Below are 20,094 nucleotides of genomic sequence, written 5' to 3' on the forward strand. Positions count from 1 at the left end.
CAAAGTAAACTTTAATTTAAAATGCCTGTGCTTTGTACTTTTGTACTTGTAACTGTTTACCCCACTACATTTGTTTGGTACCTTTAGATACAAATTTCTAATAGAAAATAAAAATAATAAGCTAAATTGTGATATATTATGGATTAAGCCACCTGGCAGTACATAACATAATAAAAATGACAGTCTATCTGGAGGTCAGATGCTGATCTAATTAATCCTAATTAATAAAGCCTAAGCAACCTAACTGTTAGCTATGTTGTCGAGCTAAACGAGTAAGAAAAGATAATGACGCAGTTTGTTAGTTCAAACAGGGATGTCACAGTATACTATTAGCTACTTCAGATAAAACAGGTTTATAAACCTTCCAAACATCCAGAGGTGAGTTGAAACGCAGGCTGCTCCACCGCCCTCACCGTGGCCTCCAGGCCACCATGTATGAAGAGGTATCTACAGAAATATACGTCTCTGAATTATCCAGATTAGCTAGCTACAAAAATAACATTTTAAAATTTGCCACTGAAATGAGTAATGTGATGTAATTCAATCACATTAACAGGCCTTATAAATATATATATTTAGTAGAGCGACAAAGTAAAACATTAAAAGCCTAAGTTATACACAGGTATTATACAATAAGTTTTCAGTTCATTTCTATCTGTGATCTATCCTGAGTTGAGATGAGACTAAGTTCTAGGAGGACCACCATCACATCTGGGCTTTATGGCTGAGTGGCTAGACAGAAGTCTGTCCTCTCACATAAAAGCCTGCTTGGAGTTTGCAAAAAGCACCTCAAGGACACTCAGCCTGTGGAAACTTTATGTCTGGAGGAAACCAGGCACCCTCCCTACAGTGAAGCATGGTGGTGGCAGCATCATGCTGTGGGGATGCTTTTCAGCAGCAGGGACTGGGAGACAGGTCAGGATTGAGAAAAAGCAGTAATGTACACAGATTTGCTCAATCAAAACCTGTTGTGCACAGCGCTCACGACTTCAGACTGGGCCGGAGGTTCATGCACTGTATTTATTTATTCATTTCTTTGTAAATATATATACAATTGAAAATATGAATGAATTTTTCCATTGGTTTTTCGGTCTCTGTCCTCATGTCCCAACCTGTGATTGACCACCGGGGGGCTCTATTCCACTATACATGAGTATGTTTAGCAATAGTGGTCTGCTCTCGTTTCCTCTGTCCTCTTCCTCCTTCTCTGTGCAAGGAGCAGCAGAGCTGTGGATAGAGCCCGGGGCGGGTCCTGCTCCACAGTAAACACATCACAAGGGTTTCCGTCTTTGCAACAACAGTGTGCAGAGAAACCACGTAGCGAGGACGAGTCGTATCGATTGGTTTCGTTATTTTCTTACTCACCGCTTCTTCGCCACGATGCCTTCAGTCAAAAGTTTAACAATGACTTACGACGCGCTGAATGAGAGAAGCACGTTTTCGGAGGGGGACGCCTTAACTGGAACAGTAACACTGGCCTTAGAAAAAGAGATCACAGCCCAAGCCCTGTTCGTTAAAATCAAAGGAGACGCCGAAGTGAGGTGGACGACAAGGTCTGGCGATCACACCCATACACACTCAGCGCACAGGAGATATTTCAAACTGAAGCAGTATTTAATCCCAGAAAGCTCCAAGGGTAGGCGGTCTTGTTAGTTCTGCATTTCCACTGTTGTGGACCTTTATTTACCATCTGTTTCTACTGTTTCGCTTTTTCTTTTTTTCTCCAGCAATGGACATGGCACGATGTTCAGTCACGTCAAACCACTTGTAGGACCATATTTAAAAAAAATAGCCTCCCCTCTTTATGACCTTTGACCTTATCAAAGAAAAGAAAAAGTCACAGTTTGAGCACACCAAATAAATAATCTTAAACATTTCTTTCATGTCAGACAAGATATTGTGTAAAAGCTCCACACCAGCTCATCTCTGAATAATTTATAAATAAAGTAATATCATAGGCTATCGTAATATTAATAGGTTATATTAATAAAACATATTTAATGTGATAACTTATTATTTAATGTTGTTGCTGCAAGCATCATGATTACACTAAACCCTGCTTTCTTTTTCAGACACTGCTGTTCCCCAAGGGATCCATGTGTATAAATTCAGGTTTGACTTACCACCAGGGTAAGTAAAGCAAAAACAGTCTATCCTGACATATTGTGTTGTGTAATTGTTTTTAACAAACTGGGCAAACAGCACACTTTTTGTATATTTAACCGATTTTAATTCAAACCTGAATTCATTCTGAATCTCCTGGTTTTCCATTACAGAGGCATGCCTTCATCCTTCAGGGGGACTCATGGAAAAATAGTCTACAAGCTGGAAGCCGTGCTGTCCAGGAGTTGGAGGATGAATAGTACAGTAGAGAAGGAGATACATTTTGCCTCCAAGTTCTATCCCGACCTTTCTTCACTCATGGTATGTGAAATGTGTAACTATACAAACGGACATTGCCAACGTCACTTCACAGGGAATACACTGCCTATCCAAACAAACATGACCACTTGACTAAGCAGACAGGTAAGGGCCTATCATTGGATAATTACTGTATAGATTATTATTCTTGTATAGATTAATGTTCTATGTTGGCAACGAGTTATTTAACCCTAACTGATGCAGTGAGTAGCTTCTCATTTCTTAAACAACTGTTTCAGGGTAAAGGGAGAGGCAGATTAATTGATGCGTCCATCATGCCTTATGCCTACTGTACAAGCCTGTGGGGGCAGTGCTATGATCTGGGGTTGCTGTAGTCAGGTCTAGGTTCAGCAATGTAATGTGTCCAAAGAATGAGGTCAGACTACCTGAATATAATGAATGACCAGGGTATTCCATCAGTGGACTTTTTTTCTTCCCTGATGTCACACTCTAAGATGAGAATGTCAGGATTCATTGGGCTCAAATTGTGAAAGAGTGGTTCAGGGAGCATGACACATCATTGTCACACATGGACTGGCAACAACTGAGTCCAGACCTTAACCTTATTGAGAATCTTGGGGATGTGCTGGTGAAGACTTTGAGCAGTGATCTGACTCCCTCATCATCAATACGAAATCTTGGCTAAAAATTCATGCAACTCTGGACGGAAATAAATGTTGTGATACTGCTGAAACTTATCGAAACAATACCACGGTGAATGCCGGAATGGTTTGTTTAATTGTAAATTGTTAGTTTGGATGGGCAGTGTATGAACCCTCTTATTTTAGGGTAGTAGAGGTAGAAACACTTTTCAGTGCAATATTACAATGGACATCTGTTGTCCTCTTCAGCACCATACTGTTCTTCACTTTTCTAGGTCCATCTTGATATGCATTTAGTTTTGTTGCAATGTACACCTTCAAAATCTCAAATATAACGACAGTGTAATGAAGGTGATAGGCTTTTTTTCTACCAAACATATAGTAGGAAAATCTGAGTTGTAATCAATGTCAGTAATGACTGCATTTCATAGTGTTACTTCAGTGGCCCAGCTTTTGCATATGGTTGTTCACTAGCTTGACTTGCTGGGAAATTTGCAGAGATAGCATGTAAAGCTAACAGCATTAGCGTCAACTGTGCTGCTTCTGCTTTTGAAAGTCAAACCGAATGTTGTGGACTAAGGGAATTTGAATTTGTCCTATTGCAATATATTGGAATATTGAATTAAAAACATGCACTGTCTTTTCAGTAACAATGTCCCAATAAGTTTGTATAAGAAATAATAAGATATACCAATTTGTCATCCTGTGGCCCTGAACTGCAACACTTATATCACGTTGTCTTAATAACAGAAGTGGGTTAAAAGTAATAATTTTCCTTGTTAATTGCATTGTAGTCACAGCAGGTTGGTTCAACAAACAAACAGATGGGGCTTTTCTCAAAAGGACATACACACATGGATGTCACCATTGACAGGAGGGCTTATGCTCCAGGTAGTAAAACTCATCTTCAAACACACTGTATGAATGTTAAGGAAAACAGTATGTCGGTGAATCACATAAAGAACAAAAACTGTGAATATTTAAAATATTGTGTTTTTTTCCCATAGGTGAAACGATGACAATTTTGGCAAGAATCAACAATTCCTCATCCAAGGAGATGACACCAAAATTCAGTTTGATCCAGGATGTGGTGTACCATGCCAACAGCAGCACCAAACGAGAGAACAAGGTTATCCACAAAGTCGTTGACAACTGTGTTAAACCCCAAACACAGATGGAGGTCAAGTGTCAAATAGAGATTCCGCCTGATCAGATGCAGACAATTCAGAACTGTGACATTCTCTCAGTGGGATACCATGTAAAGGTATGCAATAGTGGAGATCATAGTAAGTGACAGATATACTTTGGATCTGATTTTGTAAATTCAGTGACCTAAGAATATTGACGATTCTTTAGTATGTTGTGATTAACATTTATTTGTTTTATAAACAAAGCATCTTGTGTTATATTGGTTTTTTCTCAGGTGTATCTGGATATCAGTTTTGCTATAGATCCAGAGGTCATATTACCGGTGATTATTCTGCATCATGACCTAGTTCCTGGTCGTCAGCCAGGGACTTTTCCAGTTGGGGGTTTTGGGGGTCCAAGCAATAGTGACTTCTTACCCCCTGCTATGTCTGTGGGTCCCTATCCAGCCGGTGGCTTTGCAGGCCCAAGTAACAGTGCTTTCCCTCCACCAGGACCATCTGCAGGTCCTCATTCTGCTGTAGGTATTGGTGGCTCGAACAACTTCCCTCCTCCTGGAGCCTCTATGGCTCCCTATCCAGCTGGGGGCTTTGGGGGCCCAATGGGCAGTGATTTCCCTGCCCCTGCTGTGCCTGTGGGTCCATATCCTGCATCACCAGGCAATTATGGATCCTCAGGAGCTCAGAGTTATTCAGCACCACCACCTGTATATCCCGATAACCCACCAATGTATCCCGGGCCACCAAGTGTGCACCCTGCTCAGCCACCACACATGAGCGGGAGCTACAGTAACGCAGGGCCACCGCTGGCTTCTCCATATGGATCTCCATTAGCATCTTCATCATCATCCTCTGTGCTGCACCCTCCACCTTCTGCCCCAACATTTCCCACACCCGTACCTGCCCAAGAGCTCCAGCCACCCCCCTCTTATGCATCTTTAAACGTGTCCCCAACTGCTCCTACGTTCAGCCTGCTGCCTTCTGCACCCATGATGAACACAAACTTTTTGTCTCAATCGGATGAAGCTCCTCCAGCTTATTCACCCTCTTTCCTGTCTTCTGATACTAAAGGGTCTGATACAAAAAAATAGAATGAAGGCATTTATTATATGGTGTTAGGTCAAGGATCCAGCCTATGCTTGCTCAGTTTGACTTGCTAGGATATTTACCTAGATATATGGTGTATAACAACTCTCTCAACCTCAGTCCTCTGTTTAGAAGACATTTAAAGTATAAGACATTGAACTGCATGTAGGAATACAAAAATACCAGTTTATGCTAGAAAACCAAATGTATAACCAAATATAAGCTTCTTATATTTTATAGTCTTTTGGAATTCAACAGGAGACCACAACATATGTTTTTATTACACTATACTGTACTTTGCTCTACTATACTTGAAGTATTTTCTGTGCCTTTGGATTTAAATAAAGAACTATCAGGTAAAGTTTCTGACTCTTTCAGTGTGAATTGTAGGCTTTTCATTTTTGGAAATTTATATGTGGTAAATTTCCTTGTGACGCAATTCTGTGGGCGGAGCCGGACACCGGACAAATGACGTAACAGCTTGTTATCAACAGCAGTCTGCGGGACAGGTGGACGATACAGCCAACATGTCTGAAATCAAAGACTTCAATGTTACATATGAAACTTTAAACGAAGAGGGCACTTTTTCCGAGGGAGATATTGTCCCTGGCACAGTTTCTTTCACTTTGACAAAAGACACCAAAGTCAGGAGCATTTTCGTGAAGTCTACAGGAGAGGCTCACGTACACTGGACTGATTATAGCGATGAGTACCAGACGTCGAACAGCGCGCACAGAAAGTATTTTGAATTTAAAGAGTTTCTATTCATAGAAGATGCTAAAGGTAAGTCAGACCGTCGGGATGTGTAGGACACTGATCGTTTGCTCTTCTTAACACTTGGACAGATTTTTATGTTAGATGGACATTTGCCTCAAGGGAAATCTATAGACCAAATAAAGTCTCTAAGTAGGCAGATAAAGTGTAGAATGAAGTGTGATATTACTGAACACTTGGGTGAATATACTATGGCGAACACACTAAACAATATCTGAAAAAGTACAGTGAGGTGAAGGATTGTTTCATATAACAAGTGTGTTGGCTGAATTTAGTAAATAAAAGAATCTCTTCATCAAGTCTAAACTTTTATTCGTTTAGAAACACTGTTTTAAATAAATGTAGAAATAATTCCTAAAGTAGAAGTCGATCTGTGATGACAGCATTGTCCAAACTAAAATGCATATTTAATGAAACTGTACATTACAAGAACATTGTGAACCTATTAATTTATCTAAATTATATTGATACGTACTTTCTCACCAATAGAGTGTGTCATAATAATACAAAGTACTTTAATCCAGTTAAGTAAAGGCATCAACAACATGAAGTACAATTTTTGATATACTTGTTTAAATTTAAATTGTTCTCACTTCTCTTGTAGGCACAGTACTTTCCAAAGGAGTCCACCACTTTAAGTTTAGGTTTAAAATCCCAGAGGGGTAAGTGCCAATTTGTAGTATCTAGTATCAATGCTGTTTAAGGGTTAGTTTTTGCAAATCAACTAAATAATGTAAGGTGCATTTTTATTTTCCTTTTTATTACAGCAATTTGCCATCATCCTTTAAGGGGCTTCATGGAAAGATTGTCTATATGCTTGAAGCAAAGTTGACCAGGAGCTGGCACTGTCCTATTGGACTACAAAAAGAGATCAACTTTGTCTCAAAGTCCTATCCACGAATTGAAAAAGTAACAGTAAGTACACTAGAATGCTATGCTACTGTTGTAAAATACATTAGACAGATATATAGGTATATATTATATACTCTTGTATAATATATGTGTATTATATTTAGATTTCTGCAGCTTGATTTAGCTTATCATCGATAAAAGTAATATTTTAAAGATTTGAGGGCACATAAGAGCGAGTTGGCCAAAAGAGAAACCTAGGGGTTGAAGCAAAGGAATATAAAGTTACTTCTTAGATGTGAAAACACGTTTTACAAAGCGTGAGGATAAGGTTTCTAAAATCCTGCCAACAAACACAACCATTGAGGTCATATGAAATGCCTATTATTTAGATGAGTAAATAGAAGAAGTCACAAATGGATAGTTTGAATAAATGGGAAGTTGTTTGTTCAGCTGCAAAGAGTGGAGTCGAGAGCAAAGAGAATGCTTGTTAGAGGTTGATTTATTAATCGTTCTTGAACTTTGCCTCACAATGTAGTTACTAGACAAATGAAATATACCCAAGCTAAAATGAAGACATAGGCTGTCAAAGGCTGTGTGAGATGGATGCAGCAAAATTAAAATGTTCCTGAGAATCAAACTGTGGCAGATTTTCATTATTTCAAATGTTAAGAGCCACTCCCAGATGTCATGCATTTCCTCAAAATCATCACCACGTATCAAAGCTAAGGCTGATAAGACATACTGTGACTTTGCATAATGTTGAAATTTTAAATTACAACCTTGAGAGGAGAAGCTGAGTAGAGAAAAACAACTAGCTCTTGAAACTGAGTTGGCTGCAACAAATGCAAAGCTTCATGACCTGGCAGTGTAATTCAAAACTAACACCTCACAAACACCTCTCAAAGATCAAGTAAGCCAATCCCTGTGCCCTCTTTGCATCTGATACAACACCTCTACCACACGTTGTCAGACAAAAACAATGACCACTCAAGCTACATGAGCTGTACCACTAAACGGAACACTTTAAGCTCAGGTTTGAATGGAAATTCAAAATTCACATCCAAAATTACCTCACTGCTATATTGGTATAGCAAAATCAATCAATTTTCTCCAACTAAGAATCACCCTCCGGAACTGGGCCTACCATCCAACACAACACACAATTTTTGCCAGATGCTCAAGAGACTCACTTCCTCACTCCTTTGGGTAGGGGAGAGGTATCACAATGTCTATGGGCTGAATAGCAGTGCAGATTACCTGGCCTACTTTGGGTCTCTGAAAGGGTTACCGGAAGGTACTCCAACTGGGGACTCCACCATTCTACTAGAGTGCATGGACACCCTAGCTTGGAGTCGACAATGGACTTTGTGATCGTGCCCTCTGACCACATGTCTTGGACCTACCTACCCTCACCTATGGTCAGAAGTTCTGAGTCATGACAAAGGAGGACGTCTCGGACCTAAGCGATCAGAATGAGTTTCCTCTGCAGGGTGGGTGGGATAGAGAGATAGGGTCAGGAGCTTGGTCACCTGTTAGGAGCTCCTCCATATTGAGTTGGCTGAGGTATCTTGTAGCTCTGTTTTGAATGCCCCCAAGATGCCTCCCAGAGCAGGTGTTCTGGACATGTCCCAACAGGGTGAGGCGCCGGGGAATTCTCAGGACACATTGAAGGTACTATGTCTCTCGGCTGGCCTGGGAATGCCTCGGCGGTCCTTCGGATAAACTGGAGGAGTTGTCTTGAGAGAGGAAAGTCTGGACATCTCTACTTCGAGTGTTTATTAACAGCAGCAGGACTTTTCTACTGGACATTTAATTTTGTGATATGATGCATTAAATTAATATGAAATTATGTAATTTGTTCTTCTTCTAGTGTCCACAGTCTGGATCCGTGAATAAAGAGGTGGGGTTTTTCTCCAAAGGACAAGTCGTTATGTCTGCCACTGTTAACAGAAAGATTTGCTCTCCAGGTAAAATCACACCTGTTATGAAAGACTTAAATGTAGCATTCTGTCAGTTGATACTCTACAAGTTATTTCTATATGCACACAATTTATAAATAAAGCATAATGAAAAAAGTTAGCATTAATGTTTTGTGACATTCCAGGAAATTGAGTGCACTTTCAGACATATTTTCTTTTAATAGGTGACACTATATCTGTTGTTGCCATAATCTGGAACTCCTCCTCTAAAACCATGAGGCCTAAATACAACTTACAGCAGATAACAGTGTACCGTGCCGGTACCTCCACTAATTCTTCTTGCAAAAGTCTATGCAAAATAGTTGGGGACACCATCGCACCATACAAGGAAGAAACCGCTTCTTGTCAACTGCAGATTCCTGTCGATGCCATCTACACCCTCTATAACTGTGACATCATCTCAGTTGAATATTACGTCAAGGTATGTAAACATGACATAGCAATGTTACATCAACTCACAAGTTTTGCCTGCATATTTGGCAGTAGAGTAATTCTATCTTGGATGCATATTTTATTAAACACAATCTTTAACAATCTTTATCCTATCATTAGAGATTTAAACAAAACTGCACCAAAGTGTCTGATTAAATTATAGATAAGTTTAAACATGCTCAACATTATAAAAGACATTTATCATGTTTGTCTGTTGGAGAGCATAATTTTACTCATGTAGTAGTAGTTTAATCAAATAACAGCTGTTTTATATAGACTCTCATAAATGTATGTTTCCAGGTGTATTTGGACATCAAATTTGCCACTGACCCAGAGATAATGTTTCCTCTGATCATCGGCCCTTCTAGCTTGACTAGCTTCCGGCCTAATAAGGCACTGGGGCCTTATCTAGCTGGAGCTGCTGGGAACCCAAGTTACAGAGACTTCCTTCCATCTGTCTTCCCTTTTAAACCTTATCCTGCACGCACTGGTCCAGGGGCTTGTGGATACCCAACACCATATCCCTCCCAGCAAAGGGACTATAACAATCAGTGGCCACATCCGGCTGCCTCGAGTGCTTTTTCATCCACAGCTTTCAAGTCATCTTCACGTCACATATACAAAAAAGGGTCTGTCTCTTGCCCAAATGACTGCAGATTAGTTCTTCAACATGCATGTATTATGAAGTATTCTGAGATCACCTGAAATTCAGAACCGACCACCTCTAGAACCCTATACAGTTTGAGCTAATTATAATGAAATAAAATATTTTCTGTTTACAAATAAAAAAATATGTGAATAGTCGCGTGTGTGTGCTTGTAGTAACAAAATGATCTATCTTTACCTTACATTCAATTTTCTGAATGAGTTAAATTAATTGATTTTAGTAAAACTGTTCTAACTTGTGTACTTTTGGTTTCAATAGATTTATTGATGTTTGGAAATGCATAAAATTGTTGTGTGCAGAAAGTAGTTATGTACATTTAGCACTATGTTCAGTCATGTCAAAACACTTGAAGGGCCATATTTATCAAATAGTCTGTAAGTGACTTCAAATTCAAATATTTGAGTGTTGAGTGACGGTTTTGCTGTAGCCAGTTTTGTCGACTGCTTTTGTTTTGGTATTTCCTGTTTGAACGGACATTTTATTTTGAAGAGCCAATTCAGGAAGTAGGTAAACGTGATTATACGCCGCTAGCGCACGGTAAAATAATGAATGTTAACAAGAACCAGGAAGGCACTAATTACTTAAAGTAATTCTTTACTAGTTACTTATTAGTTATTCTTGCTTAGGTCCCGTCGAAGTGAAAACAATGTTTGTTCACGCATTTTTAAGGTTTTAATTGTATTGTGTTTAGGTCATCATGACATTATTTAAATTGTTTGTACTTGTTTTACTTTAGCTTTTGTGTTGCTTTGCGGAGTTAAACCCAAGGAAATAAAAACTACCAGACCATCATTAAAACACGTTTCTTTTTTATTCGACGGGGATGCTGCAGTAAGAGCTTGTCCTCACTGGTCCCACTACATTGAAGGTGGTGGTCACGATGACTGTAGAGGGACTTGATGATTGACTAAGTTTGTAATGCTAAAATGGAAGCATCAGCAATAATAACCCTAAATAACAAGGATTCAGACCAGAGATTGGATGCCTGTCAGCATGGCGGAGAAGAGGAACTTCGCCGTTCTGCTCCCTTATGGAATCCCACAGAGAGGATGCTCGCATATCAGATAGTGGAGGCCTACAAGAGGGAGAAAAGGCTCTAGAGAAGGCAAAGAATGATATCACTGATATCTACTTGGAAGTTAGAGACCATGTTACACCATCTGGGAAAACGAGATGACGGATTGATGGCTGTGAGGCACTGACAAGTACAAGTGCAAGTGCAACAGTGAAGCAGTGTCTTCGTGAACTACTTAATAGAGATTATGCTCGCTCCATCTATGGATCCACAGCCTCAGGCTCGAGCATACATTCTGTAACCTCCGTCATAGCAACCAAAATTGCAGATACTGCAGCAGAGCTAACAGTAAAGAAAGTGGAGTATGAGATGTTAATGGAAGAAAAACAACGTGAAAGAATCCGAGAGCTGGAAGAACAGAAAAGGGATCTAGCAGTTCAAAAACATGAACTGGAAAAGTTGAAATTTGAAAGGGATATAAGAGCAGCACAAACTAAACTGAATGTCTACAATCAAGAAATGAAGCAGGACACTGATGTAGGAAGTGTTGATTACAATGCAAGTAGACAGCAGCAGACATATCCCCAGGCAACTGTGTTTCCAGCCCTAGTCCAGCATGTCCAGTATGGTCAGCCATTCATCATACAGAGAGCTTTCAGAGAAAGACTGGCGAGCTGGCCAAAGCTTCACTCAAAGGATGCTGAAGGATTTAGGACATTTGCAGATTTCCTACAAACATGTCAAGAAACCATGCTTCATGTCAAAGGTCTTGATATTTTGAACGACTGTGGAGAAAACCAGAAACTAGTTCAACGGCTACCTGACTGGGCAGCATCACGGTGGAACCGACAGGTCACTCAAATTATGGAAGATAGGCAAGACTTTCCAAGCTTCCAGGACTTTGTAACCTTTATGCAGAATGAGGCAGATATTGTCTGCAACCCCATTACATCCTTTCATGCTCTTCACTCATCATGCCGACATAGACACACTTGTGATGTCTGCAAAGGGAAACACCCAAACTGTCTCCATGATGATAACTTCAACAAGGGCAAGGCAGTGTAAGTGAAGGAGCTACCGCATTGTCTCTCTGTGTGGAGACTGAACAACCACCCTTCAACACCTCAATGATTGTGCCAGTTTGGCTTTCTTCGGTCAGCAACCCAGGTATGGAAAGACTGGTGCCTTGCTTGACACACAAAGTGACAGTTTTCATTGACCAAGAAGTCAGACATAGCATACAGACTAAGTCACATCCTGTTAGACTGAAGCTGACCACTATGTCTGGAAAAAATACATTAGTGCACAGTGAAAAAATCACAGGGCTCAGAGTGTGAGGCTACAACTCCTCCCTCCTGCTTACACCAAAGATTGCATACCAGTTAATAGAACATGCATTCCTACTGAAATGGCAAAGCACTAAAATGATCTGAGCAAAATAGCAGAGCAAATTCCACCACAACTGGAGTGTGAAGTAGGAATGCTATTAATAGGCTATAACTGTTCAAGAGCACTGGCACCACAGAAGGTAATCTTAGGGAAGAATAACGAGCCTTATGCAGTTCACAAAGATCTAGGCTGGAGCATTGTAGGCTGCACACCATCCTACCACAACACACCAAATGTGCCAAGGTGGCAGTCAAAGAACTTCCTCCTGTAGCTCCATCTGATGGGATTAAGGTGCTTGAGTCTGACTTTAAAGACAGTTGTAAGGATGATAGGACAGTGTCTCAGGATGACATTGTATTTTTGAAAATGTTAAAGGAAGGCATTAAATAAAACTCTCAAGGACACTATGAGATGCCACTACCCTTGAGGTGCTTGAGTCCGACTTTAAAGACAGTTGTAAGGATGATAGGACAGTGTCTCAGGATGACATTGTATTTTTGAAAATGTTAAAGGAAGGCATTAAATAAAACTCTCAAGGACACTATGAGATGCCACTACGCTTTAAAGAAAGACTGCATCTCCCTTATAACAAACAACTAGCCATTGTCAGGCTTGGTCTTCTAAAGAGGAAGATGTTAAGGGATGACAACAACAAGGAACATTACATAAAGTTCGTTAACAAGGTCATCGAAAGGGGTGATGCAGGCGAGGTATGTGGTGAAGGAAAGGAAAGGGAAAATGGTATATACCCCACCACAGAGTTGAGTTTATCACTCAAGAAAACCTGATAAGCTTCATGTTGCCTTTGACTGTTCTACTAGGTATAAAGGTACCAGTCTCAATGACCATCTGCTATCAGGCCCAGATCTGACAAACAGTTTAGCTGGCATTTTCATCAGATTCAGAAGCACCACATAGCACTCGTGTGATGTTGAGCAGATATTTCATCAATTCCATGTGATCAAGGCTGATCGAGACTATCTGCGTTTCCTGTGGTGAAAGGATGGAGACCTGTATTCAGAGCCACAGGAGTACCCCATGAAGGTCCATCTTTTTGGTGCTGCATAGTCGCCTGGGTGTGCTAACTAAGGTCTGAAATATCTCGCAAGGGAGAATGAGAGCCTGTTTCCCCTAGGCTCACAGTTCATCGTGAGACACTTATATGTTGATGATGGTGTCGCAACCGTAGTAAGTGTGAATGAAGCTGTACAGCTTTTGTTTTGGTATTTCCTGTTTGAACGGGCATTTACTTTGAAGAGCCTATTCAGGAAGTAGGTAGATGGTGATTATACGGCGCTAGCGCACGGTAAAATAATGGATGTTAACAAGAACATGGAACAAGGAAGGCACTAAATACTTAAAGTAATAAATGAGTTATTCTTGTTTAGATCCTGTTGAAATGGAAACAATGTTTGTTCACGCATTTTTAACGTTTTAATTGTATTGCGTTTAAGTTATCATGGCATTATTTTAATTGTTTGTACTTGTTTTACTTTAGCTCTTACGTTGGTAAACCCAAGGAAATAAAAACTACCAGACCATCATTAAAACACATTTCTTTTTAATTCGACGGGGATGCTACATAGCCTCACCTCATTATAAAAAACAACCTTTGAGTACCTTTCATATCAGCTTTGCTGTAGATCCAGAGGTCATATTACCGGTGATTATTCTGCCTCATGACCTAGCTCCTGGTGGTCAGCCAGGGACTTTTCCAGTTGGGGGTTTTGGGGGTCCAAGCAATAGTGACTTCTTACCCCCTGCTATGTCTATGGGTCCCTATCCAGCCGGTGGCTTTGAAGGCCCAAGTAACAGTGCTTTCCCTCCACCAGGACCATCTGCAGGTCCTCATCCTGCTGTAGGTATTGGTGGCCCGAGTAACTTCCCTCCTCCTGGAGCCTCTATGGCTCCTATCCAGCTGCCCCTGCTGTGCCTGTGGGTCCATATCCTGCATCACCAGGCAATTATGGATCCTCAGGAGCTCAGAGTTATTCAGCACCACCACCTGTATATCCAGATAACCCACCAATGTATCCCGGGCCACCAAGTGTGTACCCTGCTCAGCCACCACACATGAGCGGGAGCTACAGTAACGCAGTGCCACCGCTGGCTTCTCCATATGGATCTCCATTATCATTTTCATCATCATCCTCTGTGCTGCACCCTCCACCTTCTGCCTCAATATTTCCCACACCCGTACCAGCCCCAGAGCCTAGACAGCTAGGTATATGGTGTATAACTACTCTCGCAACCTCAGTCTTCTGTTTAGAAGACAGTTATAGGACATTTAACTGCATGTAGGAATACAAAAGAACCATTTGATGCTAGAAACCAAATATAAGCTTTCTATATTTTATGGTCTTTTGGAATTCAACAGGAGACATCATATGTTTCATAACACTATTTTTTGCTCTACTATACTTGAAGTGTTTTGCCTTTGGATTTGAATAGAAAACTATCAGGTAAAGTTTCTGACTCTTTCAGTGTGAATTGTAGGCTTTTCATTTTTTGACAATGTGAAAAACAATCATATTCATCTCTTTAATCCTTTCCTTCTCAGGTAAACCTTTTTTTCCTTTATACTGAATGCTTAAAACGTCTCTATTTCCAGTCTGACGAGTAATATGGCGAATATAGTTTGTTTACAAGCTGCTCACTTATTTAAATGTTGGAAATTGTGTAAACCTGGAAGGATTTCACTGTTCTTTTGCGATGCGTGGATTTCATGTTTGAAATGAGTACATGTGGTAAATTTCCTTGTGACGCAATTCTGTGGGCGGAGCCGGATACCGGACATATGACGTAACAGCTTGTTATCAACAGCAGTCTGCGGGACAGGTGGACGATACAGCCAACATGTCTCCAATAAAGGACTTTAATGTGACGTATGAAACTTTAAACGGAGAGGGCACTTTTTCCGAGGGAGATATTGTCCCTGGCACAGTTTCTTTCACTTTGACAAAAGACACTAAGGTCAAGAGCATTTTCGTGAAGTCTAAAGGAGAGGCTCACGTACACTGGACTGAAGGGAGCGGAGACGACGAGACGTCGTACAGCGCGCACAGAAAGTATTTCAAAGTTAAAGAGTTTCTAGTCGTAGAAAATGCTAAAGGTAAGTCAGACCGTCGGGATGTGTAGGACACTGATCGTTTGCTCTTCTTAACACTTAGACAGATTTTTGTGTTAGATGGACATTTGCCTCAAGGGAAATCTCTAACAGCCATTTTACAAATCATAAAACAGCGAGGTAGGTAGAAGCCTAGAGTTTGAAGGATGTACACACAAAGACAAATAGACCAAATAAAGTCTCTAAGTAGGCAGATAAAGTGTAGAATGAAGTGTGATATTACACACACTTGGGTGAATATACTATGGCTAATACACTAAACAATATCTGAAAAAGTACAGTGAGGTGAAGGATTGTTTCATATAACAAGTGTGTTGGCTGAATTTAGTAAATAAAAGAATCTCTTCATCACCTCTAAGCTTCTATCTTCTAAATTATAACCTGAGCTCACGATATTGCACCAATAAAACTGAAGTGGTACCTGAGGAACTTTGCACTGTCTGCTTGTCAGGTGATTGCTTTCAGTGCAGTAAGTCTAAACCTTTATTTGTTTAGAAACACAGTTTTAAAGAAATGTATTATATTAAATGAAATTATTCCTAAAGTAGAAGTCGATCTGTGATGACAGCATTGCCCAAACTAAAATGCATATTTAATGAAACTGTAAGAATACTGTACATTACAAGCACATTATGAACCTATTAATTTATCATAATTATATTTTTATATATTTCTCACCAATATGTCATAATAATACAAAGTACTTAAATCCAGCAGAGTAAAGGCATCAACAACATGAAGTACAATTTTTGATATACATGTTTAAGTGTTAATTGTTCTCACTTCTCTTGTAGGCACAGTACTTTCCCAAGGAGTCCATCACTTTAAGTTTAGGTTTAAAATCCCAGAGGGGTAAGTGCCAATTTGTAGTATCTAGTATCAATGCTGTGTGAGGGTTAGTTTTTGCAAATTAACTAAATAATGTAAGGTGTGTTTTTATTTTCCTTTTTATTACAGTGATATGCCATCATCCTTTAAGGGGCTTCATGGAAAGATTGTCTACATGCTTGAAGCAAAGATGTCCAGGAGCTGGCACTGGCCTACTGGACTACAAAAAGAGATCAATTTTGTCTCAAAGTCCTTTCCACAAATTGCAAAAGTAACGGTAAGTACACTAGAATGATATGCTACTGTTGTAAAATACATTATACAGATATATAGGTATATATTATATACTCTTGTATAATATATGTTTGTTATATTTAGATTTCTGCAGCACTTGATTTAGCTTATCATTGATAAAAGTAATATTTTAAAGATTTGAGGGCACATAAGAGCGAGTTGGCCAAAAGGGAAACCTAGGGGTTGAAGCAAAGAAACATACAGTTACTTCTTAGATGTGAAAACACGTTTTACAAAGCGTGAGGATAAGGTTTCTATAATCCTGCCAATGGCAAAACACAACCATTGAGGTCATATGAAATGCCATTTATTTAGTTGAGCAAATAGAAGAAGTCACAAATGGATAACAAAGGAAGTTGTTTGTTCAGCTGCAAAGAGTGGAGTCGAGAGCAAAGAGAATGCTTGTTAGAGGCTGATTTATTAATCGTTCTTGAACTTTGCTTCAAAATGTAGTTACTAGACAAATGAAATATCTCCAAGCTAAGATGAAGACATGGCTGTGTGAGATGGATGCAGCAAAATTAAAATGTTCCTGAGAATCAAACTGTGGCAGATTTTCATTATTTCAAATGTTAAGAGCCACTCCCAGATATCAGGCATTTCCTCAAAATCATCACCACGTATCAAAGCTAAGGCTGATAATTACCTCACTGCTATATTGGTATAGCTTATTTTCTCCAACTAAGAAACACCCACCGGAATTGGGCTTACCATCCAACACCATATTGGACTATGTTAGTCACAGTTTATGCATAACAAATACCATGTTCATGCAAAAGGGTGTCCATCAGTGCATGGACCATGTTGGAGTCGACAGTGGACTTTGTGATCGTGCCCTCTGACCACATGTCTTGGACCTACCTACCCTCACCGATGGTCAGAAGCTCTGAGTCATGACAAAGGAGGAGGTCTCGGACCTAAGCGATCAGAATGAGTTTCCTCTGCAGGGTGGGTGGGATAGAGAGATAGGGTCAGGAGCTTGGTCACCTGTTAGGAGCTCAAAGTAGAGACGCCGCTCCTCCATATTGATGTGGCTGAGGTAGCTTATAGTTCTGTTTTGGATGCCCCCAAGATGCCTCCCAGAGCAGGTGTTCTGGACATGTCCCACCAGGAGGAGGCCCCGGGAAGTCCCAGGACACGTTGAAGGTACTATGTCTCTCGGCTGGCCTGGGAATGCCTCGGCGGTCCTTCGGATAAAATGGATGAGTTGTCTCAGGAGAGGGATGTCTAGACATCTATACTTGCCTGCCCGGCCCCGGATAAATGCAAGAAGATAAATGGATGAATAGATGGATTTTTGTCTCCTTTCTTTTATGCAGGTGTATAAAGAAGAGCCATTTAAGATCAATGCATGATGGTTAATATGATCCTATGGGAAAAAAATAATGCAAAAAAGTATGTAGGTTTTTTTTCTCTAGAAATTGTTCGTACCATGGACACACTGGGTTTTTCCTCTTCCCATTCAGAATCATACTTTACAGATCACTATATTCGGTCTTTAGCAGCAGCCATTACTCAAGGTAGAGATAAAACATAAAATGAATTGCATTCTTCATCAAGTAGCTGATTGGCAGGTGAAGAACGTGGGTGCCACCTCTGCACATAGTCATAGTAAAGGGTCATGAATAATCAAAACAGTATGTAAAGAGCTCCTGAAACAGCAACTGGGTGACTCCGGGTAAAATGTGCTGTCTAGAAAGATGGATTTTAAGTAAATAATGTGACACATTTATTAACAGCAGCAGGACTTTTCTACTGGACATTTAATTTTGTGATATGATGCATTAAATTAATATGAAATTATGTCATTTGTTCTAGTGTCCACAGTCTGGATCCGTGAATAAAGAGATGGGGGTTTTCTCCAAAGGACAAGTCACTATGTCTGCCACTGTTAACAGAAAGATTTGCTCTCCAGGTAAAATCACACCTGTTATGAAAGACTTAAATGTAGCATTCTGTCAGTTGACATTCTACAAGTTATTTCTATATGTACACAAAAAAGTTAGCATTAATGTTTTGTGACTTTTAATAGGTGACACTATATCTATTGTTGCCACAATCTGCAACTCCTCCTCTAAAACCATGAGGCCCAAATACAACTTACAGCAGATAACAGTGTACCGTGCCGGTAGCTCCACTAATTCTTCTTGCAAAAGTCTATGCAAAATAGTTGGGGACACCATCGCACCAAACTCGGAGGAAACTGCCTCTTGTCAACTGCAGATTCCTGTCGATGCCATCTACACTCTCTATAACTGTGACATCATCTCAGTTGAATATTATGTCAAGGTGTGTAAACATGACATAACAATGTTATTACAATGAGTAATTCCATCTTGGATGCACATTTTATTAAACACAATCTTTAACAATCAAGAACCTTCATCATATCATTAGAGATTTGAATTAGATAATTTAACTCATGCAGTAGTAGTTTAAACAAATAACAACTGTTTAATATAGATTCAGCCTCTTAAAAATGTATGTTTCCAGGTGTATTTGGACATCAAATTTGCCATTGACCCAGAGATAGTGTTCCCTCTGACCATCGGCCCTTCTAGCTTGACTAGCTTCCAGCCTAATGAGGCACTGGGGCCTTATCTAGCTGGAGCTGCTGGGAACCCAAGCTACAGCGACTTCCCTCCTCCTGTCTTCCCTGTTGAACCTTATCCTGTACACACCGGTCCAGGGGCTTATGGATACCCAACACCATATCCCTCCCAACAAAGGGACTATAACAATCAGTGGCCACATCAGGCTGCCTCGAGTGCTCCTTCATCTGCAGCTATCACATCATCTTCACTTCCAGTCCCTGTTGCTCCAACTCAGTTTCAACAGGAAGAAGAGCCTCCATCATACATGTCACTTTTCCCTGATTCTCATGGCCTTGTCAGCAGCAGTAAATAAGATCAAAAAAGCTGAGCCTCAGAAAGTGCTGCAATACAGCTACATGTTTTAAAATGTGTGTCTATGTATACATCAAAGCATCTGTCTCTTGCCCAAATGACTGCAGATTAGTTTTTCTTCATGAGGAACTTTACGTTCTGAGATTACCTGAAATTCAGAACCAACCACCTCTAGAACCCTATGCAGTTTGAGCTATTTATAATGAAGTAAAATATTTCCTGTTTACAAATTTTTATATAAATATTTGTACAGTTGTGTTTCATTTAAATGCACTAGTGTGAGAGTGTATGCGTGTGTGTGTGTGCACGAGCTTGTAGTACCAAAATGATCTATCTTTACCTCACAATCAATTTTTTGTATGCGAAAATTTGTTAGATTGATTTTAGTAAGACTATTCTAACTTTTTGTACTTTTGGTTTTAATAGATTTATTTATTGATTGTTGGAAATGCAAAAGAAATTATTATGTGCAGAAAGTAGTTATGTACATTTATGCACATTTAGAAAAATCGCAGCTGGTTAGTGTAGTGGTAACCACATGGTAGCCTCCCATGTGGGAGACTGGGGTTCAAATCCC

The 20,094-nt window shown here is 40.0% G+C and overlaps 3 protein-coding genes across 3 annotated transcripts; all 3 read left to right on the forward strand.

Moving 5' to 3' along the window:
• The first annotated feature begins 1,221 nt into the window (after nt 1–1,221).
• LOC113150452 (arrestin domain-containing protein 3-like) lies at nt 1,222–5,619 on the forward strand. The gene is made up of 6 exons (XM_033326175.1): nt 1,222–1,636; nt 2,073–2,130; nt 2,277–2,424; nt 3,818–3,914; nt 4,031–4,287; nt 4,447–5,619. The coding sequence occupies exons 1-6, from the start codon at nt 1,381–1,383 to the stop codon at nt 5,257–5,259; spliced, it is 1,629 nt and encodes a 542-aa protein (XP_033182066.1). The 5' UTR covers nt 1,222–1,380; the 3' UTR covers nt 5,260–5,619.
• A 119-nt stretch (nt 5,620–5,738) lies between these two features.
• LOC117152901 (arrestin domain-containing protein 3-like) lies at nt 5,739–10,739 on the forward strand. The gene is made up of 6 exons (XM_033326124.1): nt 5,739–6,037; nt 6,633–6,690; nt 6,796–6,943; nt 8,751–8,847; nt 9,024–9,280; nt 9,592–10,739. Exons 1-6 carry the CDS (start codon nt 5,782–5,784, stop codon nt 9,994–9,996), a joined length of 1,221 nt encoding a protein of 406 aa, XP_033182015.1. The 5' UTR covers nt 5,739–5,781; the 3' UTR covers nt 9,997–10,739.
• A 4,417-nt stretch (nt 10,740–15,156) lies between these two features.
• On the forward strand, nt 15,157–19,521 carry LOC113151005 (arrestin domain-containing protein 3-like). Its single transcript, XM_033326123.1, has 6 exons — nt 15,157–15,474; nt 16,284–16,341; nt 16,447–16,594; nt 18,430–18,526; nt 18,644–18,900; nt 19,105–19,521. Exons 1-6 carry the CDS (start codon nt 15,219–15,221, stop codon nt 19,516–19,518), a joined length of 1,230 nt encoding a protein of 409 aa, XP_033182014.1. The 5' UTR covers nt 15,157–15,218; the 3' UTR covers nt 19,519–19,521.
• The last annotated feature ends 573 nt before the right edge of the window (nt 19,522–20,094 follow it).

This window comes from Anabas testudineus, chromosome 9 (genome assembly GCF_900324465.2).
Source record: "Anabas testudineus chromosome 9, fAnaTes1.2, whole genome shotgun sequence".
NCBI lineage: Eukaryota > Metazoa > Chordata > Actinopteri > Anabantiformes > Anabantidae > Anabas > Anabas testudineus.